Source organism: Hyaena hyaena, unplaced genomic scaffold (genome assembly GCF_003009895.1).
Source record: "Hyaena hyaena isolate Hyena2069 unplaced genomic scaffold, ASM300989v1 scaffold_76, whole genome shotgun sequence".
NCBI lineage: Eukaryota > Metazoa > Chordata > Mammalia > Carnivora > Hyaenidae > Hyaena > Hyaena hyaena.
In genome coordinates this window covers 3862783-3887623 of record NW_024080709.1, presented here as the reverse complement: position 1 = coordinate 3887623, position 24841 = coordinate 3862783, and the positions used below count along the sequence as shown (strand labels likewise).

The window sequence follows — 24841 nt, the reverse complement described above, 5'->3', positions numbered from 1 at the left end:
GGGGCGGGGCAGGTGGAGGAGGGGGAGGGGAAGAAAGGCAGGACCCGGGAGGCGGTGGGCGGGGCCAGGCCACTCACCTCCTCCCCGGGCAGGACCTGGGGGCGCAGCAAGGAGCGCACCATGCTCGGGGCGCAGCGGCCAGGTCCTGGTCTTGCGCATCCGCACACCGTCCGTCTGGCTGGTACGTGGGGACACCTGCCCAGGACGTCCACCTGGGCGAGCGGGGCCCCGTCAGCCCCCTGCTCTTCCCCGCCACCCCCCCTCCCCCAAGCCAGACTCCAGGCCTCACTTCCTCGAGGTCTGGGGGCCGGCGGCACCGGGGAGCCCCTGCAGCAGGCTCAGCACTGCGCGAGGCTCCGAGCGGCGGGGACACAGGCGCCCCACGCACCCCTCGAGCAGGACAAAGCGAGCGGGTTGTGACCCAGGGCAGCGCTGGGGCGGGGGTGGGGGGCTGTGAGTCACCAGGAGGCCCTCCAAGGTGCCAGGCCCCCTCCTCACTGTTGACGCCCAAGTGCCCCTGCCCCTCCTCCTATAGGTCAGCCCCCACGGGAAGCCCCCAGAGCACCCCACCTCTCCCCAAATAACGTTGCTTCCCTCTCCCGCGGGGTTCTCCAGCAACTTCTGAGTGGGCCACAGGGGCACCCACCCTTGGCTCAAAGCCGCCCGCAGGCTTCTTAGCACTTGGACAAAGAAAGGTTCTTAGCACTTGGACAAACAAAGAAAGGTACGTGCGCGCGCCCAGCGGCGACAAGTAACAAAAACCTGAACTTCCAAGAGCTTCCTGAATTCCAGGGATTCCCATTTTCCCAGCCCACCGCGAGGTACCTAGCATCGCCCTCCCCGCCCCCCCTCCGTGCCTCTGTGTGCGTGTGTGTCTGCGTGCGCACGTGTACACACACACGCATTACAGACGAGGAAACTGAGGCTCGGAACCAGAAAGTAACTTGTTTAGGGCAGCAGCTGGGATTCTCACCAAGGCAGGCTGGCCCCAGGGTCATGGGTCTCGGACACTTGAGACTCAGTCACCCTACAGATGAGGAAAAGGGGCCCAGAGAGGGGGGTGGACTGGAGGGAAGCACACAGCAAGCCAGGAAGGAGCTGGGAGAATTTAGCCCAATGCTCCTCCCACCACGCCTCACCTCTCCTCCGCCAGGCCACTCCTGTACCTGCCATGTGAGGGGGTGGAGGGGGGGAGGTGAGGGTGGGTGAAGTCCCCACAAGCGTGTGTGGGCACAGAGGAGAGAGGCGCCTCGAGTCCATCAGCCAGACAGCAGGGCAGAACCCCCGAGAGACAGAAGTGTCCTTACTTGTACCTCCCAGGAGGTCACTTGCCCCTCCCTCTCCAGCCTCACCTGGAGTCAGGGGGCCTTCGGAGGTAGCTGCCGGGTCTCGGGCCTTGTGCTAGAGAAATGCAAATGGGACCCCACCCCTTCCAGAATAGCAGATGTCAGTCTGGCCTCAAGGAGCTGACAGCCCCCAACCCTATGACTTAGCATTTCTGATGAGGAGCCAGGGACAATAGCTCTCAGTGCCCTCCCCCCCACCCCACTCCCCTCACCCCCGCGCAGGAGACCACCCGAAGGCTTTCAGCGAGGACCCATCTACCCCTGGGCAAGCACCCCCCATCCCTGGACCCCAGCACAAAGGCTTTATTTTCTAACAAATGAATTTGCAATAAAAAAGGAAGAGGAATCTGCCGGGATGGGCTTGTCTTCAGTGTGGACTGAGCTTGGGGGCCACTGAGACCCCTGTCCGGGAGTCCTGGGAAACCAGCCGGAGGGAGAATTCCAGGCCTGGCCGGGTCACAGAAGGGAGGCTTAGCCCTGGAAGGGAGAGGCCACGGGTCTCCAAGAAAACCCCCATCTCAGCAGAGACAGGGAGGGGAGAGGGGTGGCCTTTAATGGGTACCCAGTGTCTTCCAGAATGTTCTCATGGACGGTGCCCAGCGGGTGCTTGACAAACATAAAATCTGGACATGCGGAGGGCGACAGGCAGGGAATTCGGAGACGAGTTCCTTCCATGGGTGAGGGAAGGCCCTCTGAGGCTCCTTAGACTCACTCAAGTCTCCTGGTCTTCAGCAACAGTCTGTCCTGGACACTTACCAAGGTCAGAACCTGGGGTGGGGGAGGTCACCCTCACTGTTCTTCCCACCTAACTCAGTGCACCCGGCACCTGGTAGCTAACAGGAGGGGGTCAGAGCCTCACGTGCAGTCCCATCAGGAGGAGTAAGGCCAGCGTCTTACCTCAAAGTCTCGGACTCCTCCAGAACTGTCACCTTGGACCCCAAGATGGATGTCACCTGGAAGCCTTGAAGCTAGATCAGAAAGCACCATGAGTCGGTGACCTCCACTGGGACACCCCAGGGCCTCACTAGCACCCCCCACCCCCACCCCACAGCCCCGTGTTGGGAGCTAAACGCAGAGAGCCTTCCCTTGAGAGAAGGTTCTAGTTCCTGGGCAGTGGACACCAAATATCCCCAAGGGATAAAGAGTTGAAACAGCCAGTATCTACCACTCCCTGACCAATGTCCACAAAGTTCTCACTCATTTTACCCAAAATATCCTATAAGTTGGGGGAAGAGATTCAGATCTATTCTGTACAGTTTCAGCGAAATGGGTTAGAATGGCAGAGCACACAAACACTTGGCTCGCCATGAACTTAAAAACGTGGAGATCCCAATACCGACCTGGGGGTGGGGGTGTGCGTGCAGGGGGGTGTGTGCGTGGGGGGGGGGTGCATGTGCACTTACTGCAGAACATGATGGACTTTCTAAACATGAAAAATCACCCCCACAAACTGCCTTCTTCATGTGACTATCACTTTTTACACAACAGACTATTTTTTTAAAGTGTTATTTTCTTAACGATTATTTATTTTAAGAGAGAGAGAGTGAGCTAGCGAGCGGGGAGGGGCAGAGAGAGAGAGACACACAGAATCTGGAGCAGGCTCCAGGCTCAGAGGTGTCAGCACAGAGCCCAACACGGGGCTCAAACCCATGAACCACAAGATCACGACCTGAGCTGAAGTTGGACGCTCAACCGGCTGAGCCACCCAGATGCCCAAAACATACATTATTTTTAGAGCAGTTTTAGGTTTATAGCAACACTGAGAAGTTACGGAGATTTCCCATATACCCCACATATACCCACCCCCACGTCCTCCCCCCATTCCCGACCCCCCACCAGTGTGGTACATTTGTCACCATCAATGGGCCTGCTCGGACACGTCATCACCCCGAAGCCCAGAGTTTGCATCAGGGCTCCCCCTTGGCGTCGCGCATCTTATGGGTTTACACAGACATATGATGACACGTGTCCACATGACAGTATCGCACAGGGCGGTTTCACTGCTCTAGGATTTCACGTCTTCCAAGTGTCTCATCTGCATCTGTCCTGAAACCCATTTCCTCTCTCTCCCGAAAACCAGCTCCCCTCCCCCAGCAGAGGGTCTGTCATCTCCCCCCTCACCTGGGCTTGAAACCTGGGGGTGAAGTGCAGTCCCACCCAGCCCTGAGACGTTGTCCAGGACCGTGTAACTGGTATCACTTATCTGACCACATGATTGAAAGCTAACCAGTGTAGGGGCGCCTGGGCGGCTTAGTCGGTTGAGCGTCCGACTTTTGCTCAGGTCATGATCTCGCGGTTCGTGGGTTCGAGCCCCGCATTGGGCTCTGTGCTGCCAGCTCAGAGCCTGGAGCCTGTTTCAGTCTGTGACTCCCTCTCTCTCTGACCGTCCCCTGCTCACGTTGTCTCTCTCTCCTAGAAATAAATAAAAATATATATATATAAAAAAAAGAAAGCTAACCAGTGTAGCTGTATTCGTGTGCAAAAATTTTACACAGAAACTATTTTTTTAAAAAACTACTGAACTGTATACTTAAACATGGTTAAAAGGGAAGCATTTATATTATGTGCTTTTTTAGAATTAAAAATACAATTAGGGGGCGCCTGGGTGGCTCAGACGGTTAAGCGTCTGACTTCGGCTCAGGTCATGATCTAACAGCTCGTGGGGTCGAGCCCCACGTCAGGCTCTGTGCTGACAGCTCGAAGCTTGGAGCCTGCTTCTGATTCTGTGTCTCCCTCTCTCTCTCTCCCCTCTCCCACTTGCACTATGTCTTGCTCTCTCTTAAAAATAAATATTAAAAAAGAATTTAATTTAAATAAATGAATAAATAAATAAAAATAAAATTAGAGGGCACCTGGGTGGCTCAGTCAGTTAAGCATCCAACTCTTGGTTTTGGCTCAGGTTATTATTTCCCGGTTCGTGACATCGAGCCCCGCATCAGGCTCTGCACTGAAAGCATGGAACCTGCCTGGGAGTCTCTCTCTGCCCCTCCCATGCCCACGCTCTAAGTAGACAAACTCTAAAAAAATAAATTAATAATTAAATTAGAAAACAAAGTTCTGACACATGCTATGATGTGGATAAACCTTGAAAACATATTCAATGAAAGAAGCCAGACACAGTTTACATACTGATTGCAGTAAGTGACTCCACTTCTTAGAGGTACCTCACTATCAGGTTCAAAGAAGTAGGAAACAGAATAGGGATGCAGGGGCTGGGGGGAAGGTAAAAAGGGGCACTACTGTGTGACGGGTATAGTGCTTCTGTTCGGGGTGAGGCGTGGTGATCCGGAGCTAGATAGTGGTGATGGTCACACACCACTGGAAATGTATTTATTACCGCTGAATTATACACTTAAAATAGTTAAAATAATAAGTTTTGTTATGCGTATTTTACAATTTAAAAAAAAGAAGAGAGGGGAAGCTGGGTGGCTCAGTCGGTTGGGTGTCTGACTTCGGCTCAGGTCGTGATCTCACAGTTCGTGGGTTCGAGCCCCGCGTCAGGCTCTGTGCTGACAGCTCAGAGCCTGGAGTCTGTTTCAGATTCTGTGTCTCCCTCTCTCTCTGACCCTCCCCTCTTCTCTCTCTCTCTCTCTCAGAAATAAATAAAACATTAAAAAAATTTTTTAATAAAAAAATAAATGTTAAGGGGTGCCTGGGTGGCTCTGTCAGTTTGGCATCTGACTTCAGCTCAGGTCATAATATCACAGTTTGTGGGTTCGAGCCCTGTGTCAGGCTCTGTGCTGACAGCTCAGAGCCTGGAGCCTGTCTTCAAATTCGGTGTCTCCCTCTCTCTCTGACCCTCCCCTGCTCACACTGTCTCTCTCTGACTCTCAAAAATAAATAACATTAAAAATTCAAAATAAATAAAAATAAACGTTAAAATAAAAAAAAAAAACAAAGTCATACACAAAAGAGTACTTCCTGAATAATTCTATGGGAACAAAGCACAAAAACAGATAAAACTAATCCGTGGTGTTAGGACTCAGAAAGTCCTCTAGAAAAGTCATCAGAAGGGGTAACAGGGCAGGTTCTTGATCCTGTGGGCACTAGACACACAGGTTCCGCTAGTGAAAACTCACTGCTCTGAAGATCTGTTTTCACACCTTTGACACCAAAATGTATGTAACTGACTGCTTCCTGAGTGGCTGTAAAGTTTCTATTTTCCCCAAAAGTCTCTGAAAGAAGCCAGCTTTTCTCTTCTTGACAACGTGGGACATGATCGATTGTTTTTGAACGCTTAAAACAAAGCACGTGAACGAAATCCGTGCCAGCCCACCATTTGCTTTGTGACAACTGGTCTTGCAGAAAAAAACAACAAAAACCAGGTGCTCGTATTTCTGATGGACGTGAGGGGACCGTGACTCCAGGTGACATTTCAGGCTGGGGAAGAATTCAGAGGCAAACTCACGGCCACCCCGTGAAAGACCACATCCTGTGGTCTGCGTGGAAACATCACAGAAAGTTTTGAGCAACTCTTGTGAGCAAGCTTTGTGGGCAGCTCAGAACGGCTTCTGGAGCAGGAGGTAAGACCTCCGTGAAACCAAGAGGCCGCTGAGGCAGGGTGGGAGGGTCTGTCCAGGAAACACGACACAACCATCGGAAAGGAGACCGGAAAGAAAAGAGAGGCCCTCCCCCTGGTGAGAACACAAGGGAGCTTTGGGGAACCTGGTGATAAAGAGAACCCTAGGAGGCCACCAAGGCCAGCTCCCAACTCTGCCTGGACGGACCCCAGGATGAACACCACCGCTCTGCCTCACCGTGCGCCTTTACCCCGAGCCGCGGACCCCATCCAGGCCTTGACTTGGCTTGGTTCACTCAGGTTCCCCAGCTTTGACTCTTATTCCCACCAAGGACATAGCTCGCCCCCCACCCTCCCTCCACCCCCATCCCCAGGCTCTACGTGCTCCAAGGAATACTGTCCCTCTCTTTTTAACCCCTTGCTCTTCCCCCACTGGGCACCTACAACCAAAATGGCGCCACATTCCAACGTCACCCTTGAGTTGGGTCCTGACTTGCTTAATTTGAGATTCATCAGAAATCTCCTCTCCGTTTATTAATTGGACAGCGGGGGGAGGGCGGGGGGGGGGGGCTGTAGCTTCCCCTGGGCCCTCCCAGGTGCCCAAAGACACTCACCCATAAGGCCATCTGGCATGGGCCAAGCACGTCCGAGATGACCAATCCTTGGAGGCCAAGGCCACTCCCCTCCACCAGGGCCCCCTGCTGGCCAGTACTGGTGTTGGTGACAAAGTGACAGGTGTATCTGGTGCCCACAGGAAGGTGGGGCTCTGCTGACCCTGGAGAGCAGAGTAGAGGGTCACTTTGACAACCTCCACCCTCTGCGACTCAACCCCACCTACCAAATACCCCCAAGGGGTACAGTCCTGGTTCAGAACCACAGATCTACATTTACATTAACTCATTTAATGAGTTAATTAAATTAAGCTTAATTTAATTAACTCTGAGTGGCTACTCTTACTCCATGTTACAGAAGTGGGAACTGAGGCTCAGAGAGGTTAGCCAACTTACCCAGGGTCACACAGCTGGGATGCTAACCTTGGAACTCTGAGTTCTCACCTATGGCCTTGAGAACATAATGTTTGTCATGTGCGCTGGGAGAGGGTTGTCCTGGTCCTTGACGGGACCAGAGCCGTTAAGCTGGCCAGCCTCAGGGGCGCTAAGGTGGCAGGAAGGGCTGATTTAGGGAGCAGGCAGCTGGCTCTGCAGTTCCCTAACCTTCTATTGAGGCCAAGGGCCCAACTGTGACACCCCACCCTTCAATGACATCCCACCCTTCTCTGCGCTTCCAAGTGAATTAACATTTTTTTCAGGTGCTCAAACATCGCCACACCTCACACTCCCAGAGTGTTTTTCTCCCTCCAAAGAATTTGCCTTAAGGCTCCCCTGTCTACTCCACCCCAAAATGCAAACAGAATCCCCAGCACAGATGTTTACTCCACCTGGGGACCCAAGGCGGAAGGCTCTGGAAGGCCAGAGCCCGGGGCAGTTTACCCACCCTCCCGCCCCCCTTCCGACCCCGTGTGCTGTTTGCTTTCCTAACTGCTGATGACCAGAGGGCCTTTCCGGAACTGGCCTCGGCCCTCTCTGCTAACGGGGACATGTGCCCGGAGGAGGCTGTCCCACTCACAGGTGGCAGCTGGCCTGCTCCGCTCCCACAGCCAGCCCCGCCCCATCCTGTCTCCCGAGAGACGTGCTCACCTGCACACGCCACCACGCAGGAGGCCCCCTGGCTCAGGGGCGGATCCGGATCTGGATCTGGAGTGTCTGAAATCACAGGTCAGACGGAGCGAGGGCGGGGCCAGAGGGAGGCACGGGACGGCCCCACCTGCGGGCCACTGACCTTCTTGTGGGAGGGGATGCTGGAGGGCCCGAGGGGACCAGAAGAGATGATGCCGGTACTCCTCTCTCTCACAGGGCTGGGAATGGCCTCCCCACCCCCTACCAGCCCGCTCTGCCCCATCTGGGAGGCCGGCACCGCTGTCCTGACTGCTCAAGCTAGCAGGCCGGGGGTCATGTGTGTTCTTCCTTTCCTTGTGGGCCACCCCCACGCCCGGCCGAGTCCCTCAAATGCAGGTCACCCTCCCTCCCTCCAGCTCCATCCCTTCCTCTCCTCTCCCCCCCCCCATCTCTCTAACCCTGCTTTCTTCTTCCCTCCCTCCCTCCACGTGTCTCCATCTCTCTGGCCATCACTGCAGGCAAAGTCACACCTTCTCTTGCCTACAGGACGGCAGTAGGCATTTGTGTCCACAATTCCTCATCTGCAGCTAGAGATCTTAAAAACCTAAATCTGGTGGCGCCGGAGTGGCCCAGTCAGTTGAGTGTCCGACTTCAGCTGAGGTCATGGTTGGAGCCCTGCATTGGGCTCCGTGCTGACAGCTCAGAGCCCGGAGTCTGCTTCAGATTCTGTGTCTCCCTTTCTCTTGGACCCTCCCCTGCTCTCTCTCTCTCTCTCTCTCTCTCACACACACACACACACACACACACACACGTAAGGACAGCCTTGCCACAAGAGCTGGCCTCTATCTGCCCTCCGGCCGCGTCTCCCCTGGCCCTCACCCTCCAGACACACTGGCTCTTCCTCTCAGCTCAAGGCCTTCGCACATGCTGTTCCCTCCTGCCTGGACACCTTTCTTCCTGCTCTCCACAGCCCAGGCCCCTTCAGGTCGCGCCCCGGCGGCGCCCTCCCTGACCACTACAAACCAACAAAGCCAGAGTGGGGGGGGGGGGGGCTGCAGCAACGGGTGGTGAGATCTGACGCCACCTCATCCACCCTCACCGCCGCCGCCTCCTTCCCGGCTGCAGAAGGCACCCCCGGAATGAAGAGCATGGGCTCTGACCTCCCAGCCGCTGCCCCGGCCACGGAGGTCCCTCTGCAGGGAGTCCTGGCCCGGAAGGGGTCGGCTTCTCTCCCTCCACTCGCCCCAGCCTGAGTCCTGCCCTCCTTCACCTTCTGTCAGCTCTGTTTGCCCTTCCTTCCAGCCGCGCGCCTGGACCTCCCTCAGGCACCATCCACCCTGTGCTTCTGGAACAGCCTCAGCCAGGAATCGATCCACAGCCACGGGCAGACAACGGCTTTTCTAGAATACCGTTTCCATCCTCGAAAGCACCCCACCGTGCCTCGACTGCTAACCATCACCCACAGGAGCCTGCTTAACCCCTTGAGAGAGGAAACATTTCCCCAAGATGGGGGAAGTGCGTTTTACGCCATTTTGTCCAGACCCTTTGAAATAATAGAAGGTTATAGGCTATCCCCACCTCCCAAAGCTTTTGTGTCCTCTAACCAATCGCTCTTTGCATTCAAGTAGAATATCAACGGATAAACCCACATTTCAAAGACATTTAACCCATTGTATTTCCCTTCCAATTCTCCTCCGACTCTCTGACACCATGTACTCTGGGCACCAAATTAAAGCTGTTTACGCATAATTATTCAACTCCCAGCTGTGCAGGGACCCGGCATTCAGCTTGCCTGCTCCTCCAGCAACGTCTACCTCTGCTTTCGCCACCAGCCCGCAAGCCCCCGTCCACCATGAGCTCCAGAAACAAGTGTGTTCAAAGAGCACTGTGCTCGAACTAAGTCTCGTTCCGTTCCTTTCACATGCACTTAAAAAAATGGCATGTATACAATGCATTACTACCCGGCCATGAGAAAGAATGAAATCCGGCCATTTATAGCAACGTGGGTGGAACTGGACAGTGTTAAGTGAAATAAGTCAGACAAAGAAAAACACATATCGTACGTTTTCACACCTGTGTGGATCTTGAGAAACTTCACAGAAGGCCATGGGGGAAGGGAAGGGGGAAAATAGCTACAGACAGAGAGGGAGGGAGGCAAACCATACGAGACTCTTACATACAGAGAACTGAGGGTGGATGGGGTGGTGGGGAAGACGGGAAAATGGGTGATGGGCACTGAGGAGGGCACTTGCTGGGATGAGCACTGGGTGTTGTATGTAAGCGATGAACCACAGGAATCTACCCAAAAAACCAAGAGTACACGGTACCCACTGTAGGTTAGCCAATTTCACAATGAATTATATTAATTTTTTAAATAAATACTCTAAATTTGTTTAAAAATTTAAACTAAAAGAGAAAAGTTCCAAAACAATTCAATAACCCTACTACGTAGATCAGCCAAAGAGAGGAAACACTGAGCATTGGAAGGTGATACATCTTTCTATCGGATCCTATTCATTTCTAGGGAGAGATCTGAGAAGGGCTGAGAGTGATGTGATCTCTACAGCCTGGAAATGAAACCAGGGCTCATTTCAGCCTTCTCAGACGTCAGTGAAGGTCCCTATTCATTCATTTATCCAGCCCAGATTTACTGAGTACCGATTGTGCAACCGGCAATTAGGTGCTGACAATAGAGCAAAAACAAAACAAAACAAACAAACAAACAAAAACCCAACAGCCCAGCTGGAATCGAACCTGTGCTGTCCCGCAAAGTAGCCACCAGCCACGTGTGGCTTTTGGGCATCTGAAATGTGGCTGGTGTTATGGAAGAACTTTCCATTTTGTGTTTAAATTAAAAACTGATAACTAAAGTCAGCTCCCGAAAACTCAAGAATGCTTAAAACAACTTAGTACACAACCCCCCCTTTTCCACGTTAAATCTTGGGGAATCTAAATACGGATCATGCACTTGCCATGAAAATTTAGCCTAAGAATGAAATATGGGAGCGCCTGGCCAGTCCATCAATGGAGCATGTGACTCCTGATCTCAGGGTCGTAAGTTCGAGCCCCACGCTGAGTGCAGACGTTACTTAAAAAATGAAATCTCAGAAAGGAAATACGCTTAACAAGTTTTTGAAATGTGCTTCCAGTATAAAATAAACACCGGATTTCAGAGAACTGAATATATGCCTCATTAATACTTTTTTACACTGATTACATTTTCTAATGGGATTCTGGATATATCGGGTGAAGTAAAATATACTCTCCAAATTCATTTCACCTGTTCCTTTTTAGCCTTTCTTTAAACATGGCTGCTGGAAACTTTCAAATTACACATTGGCTCACGTTACGTTTTACTGAATAGGGCTGCCCTAGACCCGTCCGCAGTCAAAAGACAACGGATAAAAGCGCATTTCACCACGTTAGGCTGCATAGAGAGATCTGCTCAGTGTCTTCAAGCCCATCACCCCCTCGCAGCCCTGCACACAGCCGAGCATCCCTGCACAGAAGTGCGGGAGCTCAGAAGTCAGCATTTGTTCGCTCAGCCTTACAGATCTGGTCTCCGTTTTCAGACGACGTTGGTGGAAGACAGGAGCAAGAGATAAGGGTCCCCCTGGAACCTCTCTTTCCTCTTCCCCATGAAAGGCAAAACCGAGAGAGGCAGGGAGGAGGTCAACAGGCATCTGGCGACAAAACCAGGGTCTCAGGCAGAGGAGCTGCCGTCCCAGCTTCACCCCACGCAGAGCCAGAACCGCAGCAGCTTTCCTTACTCCCGGACGTCACGGCCCCCAGGGCCCAGAGTAGAACCAGACCCAGGAGCCCCGTGGCCCCGAGAGCCCCGCACCGTCAGCCTCTCTCTGATGGCACAGAGCACCCAGTAAGGGACTCTCTCATTCCCAAAGGGGCGGGCACAGCCCTGATCCACTCTCCCCACCCAGAGCCGGTGGAGAGGGGAGGAGGGGGCTTTGAGGGCAAAGACCCAGCCAAGCAGAAGCCTCTGATAAAGTTCTTAGCACTCTACCCAGGAGGAGGGGGCTCCTGACCACTGAGGGGGAAAATCCCTTTTCAGTGGAGGGGAAAGAAAAGTTTGCCTCTTCAAGCCTTGTAAATGGAGCCTCTAGGCAGAAGGAAAACAGGGCCGTGGTTTGGGTGGGTGGGTGGGTGGGTGTGTGTGTGTGTGTGTGTGGTCTAATATCAAATTAACCACTTGAACCGCCTTAAACGGGAGTTGGATGGCACTGAGTGCATTCACGATACTGCAAAACCATCATCGCGGGTATGGCCGGCTTGACGAGCAATGGCTCTCGTCAAACAGAGGACAGCTGCAGGCTTTGCCGGTGCTCTGGCCCAAGGCCACCCTCCTCAACACAGGACGACCAGCTGATGAGAAGGAGCCGGAAGTCTTTTTTTCCCCAGACCACACCTCCTCTTCTTCACCTCAAAGTCGCCTCCTCCTGCACTTTGGTTTTGAGGCTGCGAGCAGCCCATCTCCGGGGCCACCCCCCCCCACCACCCCTGTGGGCCTGGCCTCTCATTGGGTGCACTTGTTTCTGCAATAAAGACACTTTTTATAAACCGCGTTACGGCAGGAGAAGAGCGATCACCCAACTCTCCCATTGCTAGCGCACAGTTCAGCGGTCTTCAGTCCGTTCAGCTTGGTACAACTGTCATCAAACCGATTTTAGAAGCTTTTCCTCACTCCCAAAGGAAACCCCAGCACCAGTAAGCACTCCCTCCTCCTTCCCCGACACCCTAGTCCCTGGTCACCACCGATCTGCTTTCTGTCTCTGTCACTCTGCCGACTGTGGACATTTCCTATGAACGGAATCATTCAATGCAACACCTTTAGTGACCGGTCCCCTTCACTGAGCATAAGATTTTCAAGTTCATCCACGTTGTAGCAGGTGTCAGTGAGAGAGACGGACAGACAGACAGACAGAGAATTCCAAGCAAGCTCCTCACTGTCAGCATAGAGCCGAACGGGGGCTTGAACCCACGAACTGCGAGATCATGACCTGAGCCAAAGTCGGACGCTGAAACAACTGAGCCACCAAGGCGCCCCAGGGCTAAACTTTTAAAGGCCCCCTTAAAGCTCCCTGGAGGCCCACGACACTCTGGATGGTGCCAAATGCTGTAAAGGAAAGGAGAAAACTACCTCCCACGAGGCTGGTCTGTAGGAGCTAAAATAGCAGTGCGGAAATGAGACGCACACGCAGAAGACGTGAGGCGTACCCAGGAGAGCCCCGGTTCCAAGAAAGGAAGGGTTTTTATGCCAGGAGATTGCTGGGAGTTCATGAAGGAGAGATTTCCTTGCAACTTCAAAAAAATAAAATAAAATAAAAACCCAGACAATAATGTTATTAGAAAACTAGATACTTGCAACCAATAGTAAACTAAGTCCTGGGGACTTAATACACGGTACAGTGATTTCAGGCCAGAAAACTGGATTGGAAGTATTCAAGTGTCTAAGGAATTAGATCTTCCTTGTCCCCAGTGCTAGAAGAAATGATAGTTACGAGACACTATGGAGGTGTTAGCTGATGCCACAATGGCAACTATGTAACATTAACGTATCGAGGCAGCATGTGGTACCCCTTCCACTGACACAGCGCTGCGTGTCAAGTATATCACAATTAAAAAAGAAAATTGCAGGGGCGCCTGGGTGGCTCAGTCGGTTAAGCGTCCAACTTCAGCTCAGATCATAATCTCATGGTTTCGTGGGTTCGAGGCCCACGTCAAGGCTCTGTGCTGACAGCTCAGAGCCTGGAGCCTGCTTTGGATTCTGTGTCTCCCCCTCTCTCTGCCTCTCCCCTGCTTGCACTGTGTGTGTGTGTGTGTGTGTGTGTGTGTGTGTGTGTGTGTCTTTCTCTTTCAAAAAATAAACATTGAAAAAATTAACAAACTGTATCAGGCAATGGGCAAGGCACTCACTGAATATTAACTCATTCAAAAGTCCCCCCAAACCCCACCACTAAAAATGATCAGCAAGGTGGAAATGGTTTCATCTCACTGTTACAGAAAAGGAAGTGGGAAACAGAGAGGCTAAGTCTTGCCCAAAGTCACAAAGCTGGACCCCATCTGACTCCAGAGTTTCCTCTTTCTCAACTCTGCAGCTTAGCTCTGTGTTTGTCACTTCCTCCATCTCCCTGTCCAGGACTCCTGTCTCTGCCCAGCGTCCTAGAATCCCACGCTGCCGACGGTAAGGACTCAGACAACCACGCCATGTCTCATGTGGTGATTCCCAGTCAACAGAGCGGCATCCCATTCCAGGCCTGGAAAACTACAAGGACCAGGAAGGCAGGGGGGAAGGGGGAGTGGGGGTGTGAGGACCTCCCTCCAGACCAACCTGATGACCGGCCGGGTGTGCCATCACCCAGTTCTACCAGAGCCGGCCGGGGTAGGCTCCTGCCTCTCTGGCCTCACTTCTGCACATTTCTCTCATTACTGGACAAAACGCCGGTATACTGGCTGGCTGGAGCTCCAGGACTCAAGGACTTGACTCACAGGAAGACCCTCCTGGACAAGCCTTCCCACCCCTCACCCTCCCACAAAAACTAAGTTCAGCTTCCTCCTCTTAAAAAAAAAAAAAAAAAGAAAAAAGGCAGGGCTGGGCTTATCAGTAACTGAGGATTGAGCTTCCAGTTCTGAATTAAGGCAGAGGATGAATCAAGGCCCATCACACCCAAGCCAGAGTCACAAAAATTAACAAGACTTTGCTTTAAACCATCCAAAGACGGCATTATTTTGCGCAGGTAGAGGGCAAAGGACAGCCCATTGGAGAGAACCAACCAGTAGGGGGCGAAGTGAGCTCTTACCTGGGTGGAGGATTTCAGGTAAGATTTTGTCCTTGATGAACCACTACCACCGTACTTTTAAGACTTTATTATTTTTTTAAAAATTTTTAATGTTTATTTTTGAGAGAGAGACAGAGACAGGCAGGCAGAGATAGAGATAGAGGCTCCAGGCTCTGAGCTGTCCGCACCGAGGCCGACACGGGCCTCAAACTTGTGAACCATGAGATCATGACCTGAGCTGAAGTCAGACGCTTAACCAACTGACCCACCCGGGCACCCCAAGACTTCGTTTTTTAGAGCAGTTTCAGGTTCATAGTACAATCGAGAGGAAGGCCGAGGGATTCCCCATATACCCCCTGCACTCGCACACGTACAGCCTCTCCCATAATCACAACCCCGCACCACTGTGGTACATTCAATGCAACTGAAGAACTTTTATTGACCCATCATTACCACCCCAAGTTCATAGTTTACCTTAGGGTTCACTCTTGGTGTCGAACACTCTATGGATTTAGACATCTATATAATGACCCTTATCTACTATTATAATATCAGACGGAGTATTTTCATTGCCATAGAAATCCTATGCAACTCGCCTATTCATCCTTCCCTCCCCTGGTCCCTGGAAATCACTGATATTTTGTACTGTCTCCATAGCTTTGCCTTCTCCAGAATGTCGTATAGTTGGAATCACACAGGACATAGCCAGGACATTGGCTTCTTTCACTTAGGAATATTCTTTTAAGGTTCCTCCTATCCTTCCATGGCTTGATAAGGCATTTTTATTTAGAACTGAATAATAATATAACAGTAATAGTAATAATATTGCACTGTCTGGATGTGCATTTATTTATCCATCTGCCTACTGAGGTGTCCCTACACCTTTGTCGCTTCCGTGTTGAGACAATTACGGATAACGGTGCTATAAACATCCGTGGGCATAGTTTTTTTTGTTTTTTTAAGACGGCTCTGTATGATCAATGTGGACTTGAACTCACAACCCCATGATCAAGAGTCACATGCTCTACTGAGTGAGCCAAGCAGGTGTCTCTGTATGAATGTCAACTCTTAATTTATTTGAGTAAGTGCCAAAAAGCGTGATTGCCAGATCTCATGGTAAGTGTAGGTTTCATTTCCTGAGAACCCACCAAACTGTCTTTCAGAGTGGTTGTGCCATTTTGCACTCCCACTAGCAATGCAGAAGAGCGCCTGTTGCCTCACATCCTTACCAGCATTTGATGTTGTCAGCGTTTCAGATTAGAGCCATTCAAATAAGTATGTAGTGGGATCCGTTAATTTGCATTTCCCTGATGACATAGGATATAGAGCCTCTTTTCATGCACTTACTTGCCATCCATAGATCTTTGGTGACGTGCCTGTTAGGGTCTTTTGCCCATAGTTTAATCAGGATGTTTTCTTGTTGAGTTTTAAAGGTTCTTTGCATATTTTGGGTAACAGTCCTTTATCAGATGGGTCATTTCCAAACTTCCTCCCAGTCTGTGGCTTTTATTCTGTTGGAAGTGCCTTTCACAGCAGACATTTTCAACTTCAATGAAGCCTAGCCTACCGATTTCTTTTCTCATGGATTCCTGCATTTGGTGACCCTTCTAAAAAGTCATCAGCAAACCCCAAAGAATGTAGTTGGGTTTTACATTGAGGTCTGTGGTCCAGTTTGAGTTAATTTTTGTGAATGGTGTTAAGACCTCGGTCTATGTTCTTTTGCGGCACGTGGTGTCCAGTTATTCCAGAACCATTTGTTGAGAAGACTGTCTGGCCCCGCCATATTGCCTTTGCTCCTTTGCCAAAAACCAGTTGACTCTGTGGGTTTATTTCTGAGCTTTCTACTCTGTTCCACTGATCTCGTTGTCTGATCTTTCACCAACACCACACTTTTAAACACTGTATCTTTACAGTGAGTCTTAAAGTGACATAGTGTCGGTCTTCCAACTTTGTTCTCCTCCTCAATGTTATAGATGTTATATCTGCTATTCTGCGTCTTGTGCCTCGCCATGTAAATTTTAGAAGCAGTTTGTTGATATCCACAAAATAACTTGCTGGGATTTTTACTGCGATGACACTGAATCTGTAGATCAAATTGTGAAGAACTGACTCTTAGCAATACTGACTACTCGTACACATGAATAGAGAACATATTCCCATTTATTTAGTTCTTTTATTTCTGCCATCAGAGTTTTGTGGTTTTCCTCACATTCTATTAGGTTTATAGGTATTTCATTTGGGGGGTGCTGTTCTTATTTTCAAATTCCACATTTTTGTTGCCTATAGGAAAGTGATGGACTTGCGTGTATGTGTATTGTTTGTTATTGAGAGAGAGAGAGAATGCGTCCATGCAAGCAGGAGAGGAGCAGACAGAGAGGGTGACAGAGGATCTGAAACAGGCTGAGCTGACAGCACAGAGCCCGACGTGGGGCTCAAACTTGCAAACCATGATATCACGATCTAAGCCAAACTCAGATGCTTAACTGACTGAGCCACCCAGGCACTCCAACAGACTTTTGTATATTAACCTTGTATCCTGCAACCTTGCTATAAAATCTTAATAGTTCTAGGAGGTTTTTAGTGAATTCTTTCAGATTTCATGCATAGACAGTCAGATCATCAGGGAAGAGAGAGAGTTTTATTTCTTCCTTTCCAATCTGTAGATCTATTTCCTTTTCTCATCCTATTGCATTAGCTAGAACTTCCAGAACAATGTTGAAAAGGAGTGGGGAGGGAGAACATTCTTGCCTTATTTCTGAGGTCAGTGGGAAAGTTTCTAGTTTCTCACAATTCAGTATAACTATAGGGGTTTTTTTTATAGCTATTCTTAAACAAGTTGAGGAATTCCCCTTCTATTTCTAGGGTGTGTATACACCCTAGAAATTGGTGTATAATTCTATTTACACGTTGTTGTAGTCAATTTGCTCATATTTTGTTGGGGATGTTCACTTTTTTTTTTTTTTTTTTTTTTTTTTACAAATAGTTTATTGTCAAGTTGGTTTCCATATAACACCCAGTGCCCATCCCCCCCCCCACATCCATCAGTCCTCAGTTTTTGTCAGCATTCAAGAGTCTCTCATGGTTTGCCTCTCTCCCTTTCCCCCACTATTTCCCCCCTTCTTCTCCCCCACGGGTCCTCCATTAAGTTCCTCCTAATCCTCCTATATGTGCAAACATATGGTATCTGTCCTTCTCTGCCTATTTCGCTTAGCATAACACCCTCAAGGTCCATCCATGTTGCTACACATGGCCAGATTTCATTCTTTCTCATTGCCATGTAGTATTCCATCGTATAGATAAACCACATCTTCTTGATCCATTCGTCTGTTGATGGACACTTAGGCTCTTTCCATGTTTTGGCTATTGTTGAGAGTGCTGCTATGAACATTGGGGTCCATGTGCCCCTATGCATCAGCATTTCTGTATCCCTTGGGTAAATTCCTAGCAGTGCTATTGCTGGGTCATAGGGGAGTTCTGTTGTTATTTTCCTGAGGAACCTCCACACTGTTTTCCAGAGGGGCTGTACCAGCTTACGTTCCCACCAGCAGTGTAGGAGGGTGCCCATTTCTCCACATCTTCGCCAGCATCTCGTGTTCTCTGATTTGCTCATTTTAGCCACTCTGACTGGCGTGAGGTGGTATCTCAGTGTTGTTTTGATTTGTAGTTCCCTGATGAGTAGGGATGCTGAGCATCGTTTCATGTGTATGTTGGCCGTCTGGATGTCCTCTTTGGAGAAGTGTCTGTTCATATCTTCTGCCCATTTCTTTACTGGGTTGTTTGTTTTTCAGGTGTGGAGTTTGGTGAGTTCCTTATAGATTCTGGTTATCAACCCTTTATGTGATATGTCATTTGCAACTATCTTTTCCCATTCCATTGGTTGCCTATTGTTTTGTGGGTTGTTTCCTTTGCTGTGCAGAAGCTTTTGATCTTGATAAGGTCCCAATTGTTTATTTTTGCTCTTGATTCCCTTGCTTTGGGGGGGGGTGTCAAGTAAGAGGTTGCTGTGGTGGAGTTGGGGATGTTCACATTGATGTTCATGAAAGCTATTGGACTGTAGCTTGTTTTTTTGTTTATTTGGGTTTTTGTTTTTTGTTTTATTTTTTAACTCTTTTATTTATTTCTGAGAGAGAGAGAGACAGCGGGAGCACGGTAGGGTCAGAGAGAGAGGGAGACACAGAATCTGAAACAGGCTCCAGGCTCTGAGCTAGCTGTCAGCACAGAGCCCAATGCGGAGCTCAAACCCACGAACCTTGAGATCATGATCTGAGCCAAAGTCAGATGCTTAACCGGCTGAGCCACCCAGACTCCCCTGTTTTGTTTTTGTAATGTGTTTGTCTGATTTCAGTAGTGGATTAATGCTGGCCTCACAGTCTTAGGAAGTAAACCCTCTGCTTCAGTCTCTTGAAAGCTAGATTTCTTCCTTAAACGTTTGGCAGCATTCGACAGTAAACCCATCTGGGCTGCTTTGTGTTGGAAGGTTAATAGCTGATTCCATTTCCTTGACAGATATCAACCTATTCAGATTATCTTTTCCTTCTTGGGGGAGTTTTGACTGTGCCTTTCAAGGAATTTGTCCATTCCCTCTAAGTTACCACATTTGTGGGCAAAGAATGGTTAATACTCCTTTACTATTCTTATAATGTCCACACAATCTATAATGATGCCTTCTCTTTCATTCCTGATAGTGGTAATTTATATACTTTCTCTTTTTTTCTTAGTTAAGCGGGCTCTAGGCTGGTCAATTTTATTGATCTTTTCAAGGAACCAGCTTTTGATTTTGAAGATGCTCTTGGATTTCCTGTTTTCCACTTCACTGGTTTCTGCTCTGATTTTTCTTCTGCTTTCTTTGATTTGCTCCTCTTTTTTAGTTTCATTCTCTGAAGGTAGAAGTGTATTGACTTTAGAGCTTTCTTCTTGTCTGATTTAGGCATTCAATGCTATCACTTTCCCTTTAAGTACTGCTTCTGCTGAATCCCACAAATTTTGGTAAGCTGTGTTTTCATTTTCATTTAGTTCAAAGTATTTTTTAGTTTCTCTGGAGATTTCTTCTTTGACCCACATATTATTTAGAAGTATATTGTTTATGGGACGCCTGGTTGGCGCAGTCAGTTAAGTGTCTGGCTTTGACTCAGGTTATGATCTCACGAGTCGTGAGCGCCCCACATTAGGCTCTGTGCTGACTGCTTAGAGGCTGAAGGCTTTTTCAGAGTCTGTCTCTTCCTGTGCCCCTTCCCCATGCACCCTGCCTCTCTTTCAAAAATAAACATTTAAAAATGTTTTTAACTGGGGCGCCTGGGTGGCTCAGTCGGTTAAGCATCAGTCTTCGGCTCAGGTCATAATCTCACGGTTCGTGGGTTCGAACCCTGTGTTGGGCTCTGTGCTGACAGCTCAGAGTTTGGAGCCTGTCTTCAAATTCTGTATCTCCCTCTCTCTCTGACCCTCCCCTGCTCACGCGGTCTTTCTCTCTCAAAAATAAATAAAACCTAGCAAAAAAATTTGTTTTAAATGTTTTTATTAAAAAAAGAAGCCTATTATTTAATCTCCAAGTACTTTGGGATTTTCCTGTTATGTGCTATTAGTTTCCAGTTTAACTTCATTGTAATCGGAGGACAGGCATTGTAGGATTTCCATTTTTTGCTAAATCTTTTATTTTTGAAATAAGGCCTTCTCCCTGTTGATGAGGGAGTCTGGAAAAGCTGGGGTTGGGAGCAGGAATCTCTTTATTCATCTCATGTGAGGAGCGGCATGGGCTTAGAAAAGTCACGTGACCCCTGTGGATTTTTTTATCCATTGGCGTAATACAGGGTTTGGAAATTACTGGTTAAGTGTCTTCTGGCTTCAAGTTGTGTTCAAGTGGAGAAGAGAGGCACCAGAAAGGAACCAAGTACACATAGTCACCACACCATAAAAACAGCATCACATAGTCAAGAAAGACAGGTTATTCAATAAATGCACCCTCTTCAGAGAACACATCAAAACATTTTCATCCAGCTAAGCGAGGCTCAACTTCAGACAGAAAAGAAACACAAAATGAAGCTATCAAGTGTGCTTCCTTCAAAGCCACCCATCCACCTACCATAGGACTCAGCTGCCCCACTGAGGTATTTACCTACAAGAAAGCCTGTGTTCACATCAAGACTCAGACACAAATCTTCATACAGCTCTCTTTTCAAAGCTCAAACCTGGGAATAACCCAAATATTGTTCCATAGGTGAATGGACCTATCGTAGAACATTCCCAACAAAAGAATACCCCTCAGCCATGAAGAGCAAGAAACTATTGATACACACAAAGCTTAAGACAATTATTCTGGGGACGCCTGGGTGGCTCAGTCGGTTAAGCATCGGACTTCGGCTCAGGTCATGATCTCCCCATTCGTGGATTCGAGCCCCGCATCGGGCTCTGTGCTGACAGCTAACTCAGAGCCTGGAGCCTGCTTTGGATTCTGTGTCTCCCTCTCTCTCTCTGACCCGCCCCTGCTCACACTGTCTGTCTCTCAGAAATAAATAAAACATTTTTAAAAAAAACCCAATTATTCTGAAAGACGCTGGAGGTGTGGGGAAAGTGAAGACGTGCATCCTGTAGGTCTCCATTTATATAAAATCCTAAAAACCAAAAATTTTAGAAAGCAGATCAATGGTTGAATGGTTGGGGGTGGGGAGGGGACAGGGAATGTTAGACCACCATCAGGAATGAGGAAACTTTTGTGGGTAACAAATGTTCCTATCTCCATTTCCCAATCTTGAAACCCATGACAATTTTATAGGTAGAGCCACATGCCAAAATTAATGGTCTAGGGGCAGCTGGGTGGCTCAGGTCATGATCTCACGGTTCATGGGTTCGAGCCCTGCGTTGGGCTCTATGCTGATGGCTCAGGGCCTGGAGCCTGCCTCAGATTCTGTGTCTCCCTCTCTCTCCACCTGCCCCCTGCTCACGCTCTGTCTCTCTCTCAAAAATAAATAAACATTAAAGAGAATTTAAACAAGCTAGTACATCCATGTTCTCTCTTCTTTCTGTATTTTAATCTACAACAGTGGCATAAGGCACACAATGCTCTGCTTCTTACTTTTTCCTTCATAATAGATTACAAGTCAGACTTGCTTTATCACAACTGCGTACTACTGCACCAGGTGGACATACCGGTCATTTAGGGACCCTGCCGAGGGCGGGGTTCCTTTCTGGAGGCTCTGGGGACCGGTGGGCTTCCAGGCCCCTTCAGATTATTGGCTGAATTCAGCAGCACGTGGTTGTAAGGCCAATGTCCCGTTTCTGCTGAGAGTTTAGCTTTGCCCCCAGGGGCTGCCCTCAGGCCTTCCCTGCAGCCCCCACCGGCTTCAAAGATTTCTTTCTATTCTATCTTTCTGCCACCAGCCAGAGAAATTGTATTTTTTTAATTGATTTTTTTAAATACATGTATTTTTTGATAGAGAGCACAGGGGCATTCGTGAGACAGAGGATTTGAAGCGGGCTCTGCACACAGCAGCGAGCCCAATGTGGGGCTCGAACTCACAAAGCACAAGATGACCTGAGCCAAAGTTGGACACTCAGCGAAGTCGCCCAGGTGTCCCTGAAGAATCTTTATATGTTTTTTTATTTATTTTTGAGAGAAAGAGTGGGGGAGAGGCAGAGAGAGAGGAAGGCCGGGGATCCGAGGCGGCTCTGCGCAGACAGCACAGAACTTCATGCAGGGCTCAAACTCCTCAACCTTGAGATCATGACCTGAGCGGAAGTTAGATGCTCAGCTATCTCAGCCACCCAGGTGCCCCTGAAAGTTCTCCGCTGTGAAAGGCTCACAAGATAGAATGGGAGTAAGAGTTTCCTGTTGGTGCTATATTAAGTTACCACAAACTGAGTGACTTAAAACAACACAGATTTTTTTTTTCTCTTACAGTTTTGGAGGTCAGAAGGTTGATGTGGGGGCACCTGGCTGGCTCAGTCAGTAGAGCTGTGGCTCTTGACCTTCGGGTTTTAAGTTCGAGCCCCACGTTATGTGCAGAGATTACTTAAAAATAACATTTTGGAGCACCTGGGTGGCTCAGTCAGTTAAGCGTCCAATTGTTGATTTCAGGTGAGGTCATGATCTCACAGTTTGGGCATTTGAGCCCGGAGTCAGGCTCTGCAGCCTGCTCTCTCTTCCCCTCCCCTGCTCACAGGGTCTCTCAAAAATAAACTTAAAAAAAAAAGAAAAGAAAATGTTCTCAAAATCTGGAGGTGGCGGCGGAGGAAGAAAGAATTCTGATGTGGATCTCACTGAGCCAAAAATCAAGGTGTTGGGAGGGCTCATTTTTTTTTGGAAGCTGAGAGGAGAGAACCCATTTTCTTGCCTTTTCCAGCTTCTGGAACCTTCCTAAACTCATTGGCTCTCCGCCCCTGCCCCTATCTGCAAGATTATTCCCGATCATCTCCCCATCTCCAGGTCCTTACCTTCATCACGTCTGTCAAGTCCCTTCGGTCATACAAGGTAACATTCCAAGGGTCTGAGGATCAGGGGGTGAACCGACTTAGGGGGCCACATTCAGCTCTACAAGTCGGGCCACCCAGATAATCCAGGAGGATCCCCCTACACGAAGGCCTGCAAACCTCATCCTATCTGCCAAGCCCCTTGGCCTTGGCGGCACCACGTGCAAGGCTGTAGGGACCCGTGTGAGGCCATCTGTGACCACCCTGCACACCAGATTCCCACCAGGAAGGAAAGCAAGGTGCCAAGTGCTGGGGATGTTGCACCACCATCAGGTCTTACAAGGCTGAAGCCAGAGAGAGAATACATGTGTTTGCCACTAGTGTGTAGAACTCAGTGGGCCAGGACTTACCAGGAATTGGGACCAGCAGTTGTTGTCTGGGGGAGGGGGGGAGGGGGGAATGGGTGGGGGGAGCGGAAGTGTGAGGGGGAGTTCCTGCTCACTGCACCATTTGAATTTTCCTCTGGGACCTATGATGCTTATTCAAAAAATAACTCTTTATGGGCACCTGGCACGCTCAGTTTGAAAAGCAGGTCACTCTTGATCTTGGGGTCATGGGTTTGAGCCCCATGTTGGGTGGAGACATTATTTTTAAAAAATTAACTTTTTTTTTTTTTTTTTTTGAGAGAGAGCACGCGAGAACAAGCCAGGCCAAGGGGCAGAGAGACAATCTTAGGCTCAGTGCAGAGCTCAACTTGGGGCTCGATCCCATGACCCTGAGATTGTGACCTGAGCCAAAATTAAGAGTTAGATGCTTAACCGATTGAGCCAGCCAGGCACCCCCAAAAATAAACTTAAAAAAATACCATAAAAGACATACTGGGAATGCTTTTGACAAAAGTTTTTGAAAAAAATTTTAACGTTTATTTTTGAGACAGAGACAGAGACAGAGAGACACAGAGACAGAGCATGAGTGGGGGAGGGTCAGAGAGAGAGGGAGACACAGAATCTGAAGCAGATTCCAGGCTCCGAGCTGTCAGCACAGAGTCTGACTAGGGGCTCGAACTCACAAACAGCGAGATCATGACCTGAGCCAAAGTCAGACGTTTGACCGACTGAGGCACACAGGTGGCCAAGAAGCCTGTATGTAATACCGACAACTAGCAAAGAATGAGGGAAAAAGAACAAAGGTATTTGGACATGTAGCAGGAAATCTTGTATCCTCTTCTCAGGGTCAAGGGTGATGAGAAGTCAGCTCTTCTCAGTTCCTGTGCAGACACATGACCGTAAGTCAACCCAGCTCACGCCCAGGGTCTGCACATTCAAGATGAGCGATACTATCCTGAGTTCCTGCTTTGCTTTCTCCGGGGGCACCTCTGAAAATAACCACCTAGAGTTGAGCGCTCTAAAAGTGCCCTCCACCCCATCCCCTTCTAAGTAACAGGTGCAGGCCACCTACTTTCCATCTCCTGCTCCCCGGGGACGTGGGATAGAGGACTGGCCATCCTCTGGCTCATGGTGCCCTGCCGGGAGCCGCACCGGCCTCTCTGGATGGCAGTCACAGCAAGGAAATGGCAGTGTTTGCACAGCTCCTGCCATGAGAAATGAAAACTGGTATCTCCTTGTGCTACTACTGGCTCATGTTGGAAATGAGCCTGCTGGTATTGACCAGGCCTCACAATATTCCATATCAGACCCATATTCTGAACACAGATACCTCATAAGGAAAAGCATATTCCTGCCTTTGCAAGAGAGATTTTAGATGAAAGCTCTGTGGGTGATTGTTAAAAGGCTGTTTCTATGGGCCTTGCAGATCCAAGACTTAGGGGGTTAAGAACACAAGAATAACAATTGAGCCTGGCCCTGAGACTAAGGGCCTATTTTGGGGTTAAGAGCGAAACATAGATACTACATATATCTTTGCTAATTGGTGAAACATAACAGTCCCTTCCTCAAGGCCTACATTCCACAAACACCCTCCCTTATATACTGGCAGCCGGGATGAGGATAGGTAAGAGTAGCTAAAACGGGCGCCTGGGTGGCTCAGTAGGTTAAGCTTCCGACTTCGGCTCAGGTCATGATCTCCCCGTTCGTGGGTTCGAGCCCC

At 49.3% G+C, this 24841-nt stretch overlaps 1 protein-coding gene across 1 annotated transcript in view; it reads right to left on the bottom strand.

The window, feature by feature from the left end:
* LOC120232709 overlaps positions 1–24841 on the bottom strand; it is a 103963-nt gene that overhangs the window by 76313 nt on the left and 2809 nt on the right. Inside the window, 8 exon segments of the mRNA XM_039233574.1 lie at positions 78–220; positions 297–410; positions 413–432; positions 2244–2314; positions 6480–6640; positions 7563–7594; positions 7820–7841; positions 11312–11375. Coding sequence (XP_039089505.1) covers positions 78–220; positions 297–410; positions 413–432; positions 2244–2314; positions 6480–6640; positions 7563–7594; positions 7820–7841; positions 11312–11375 — 627 coding nt within the window.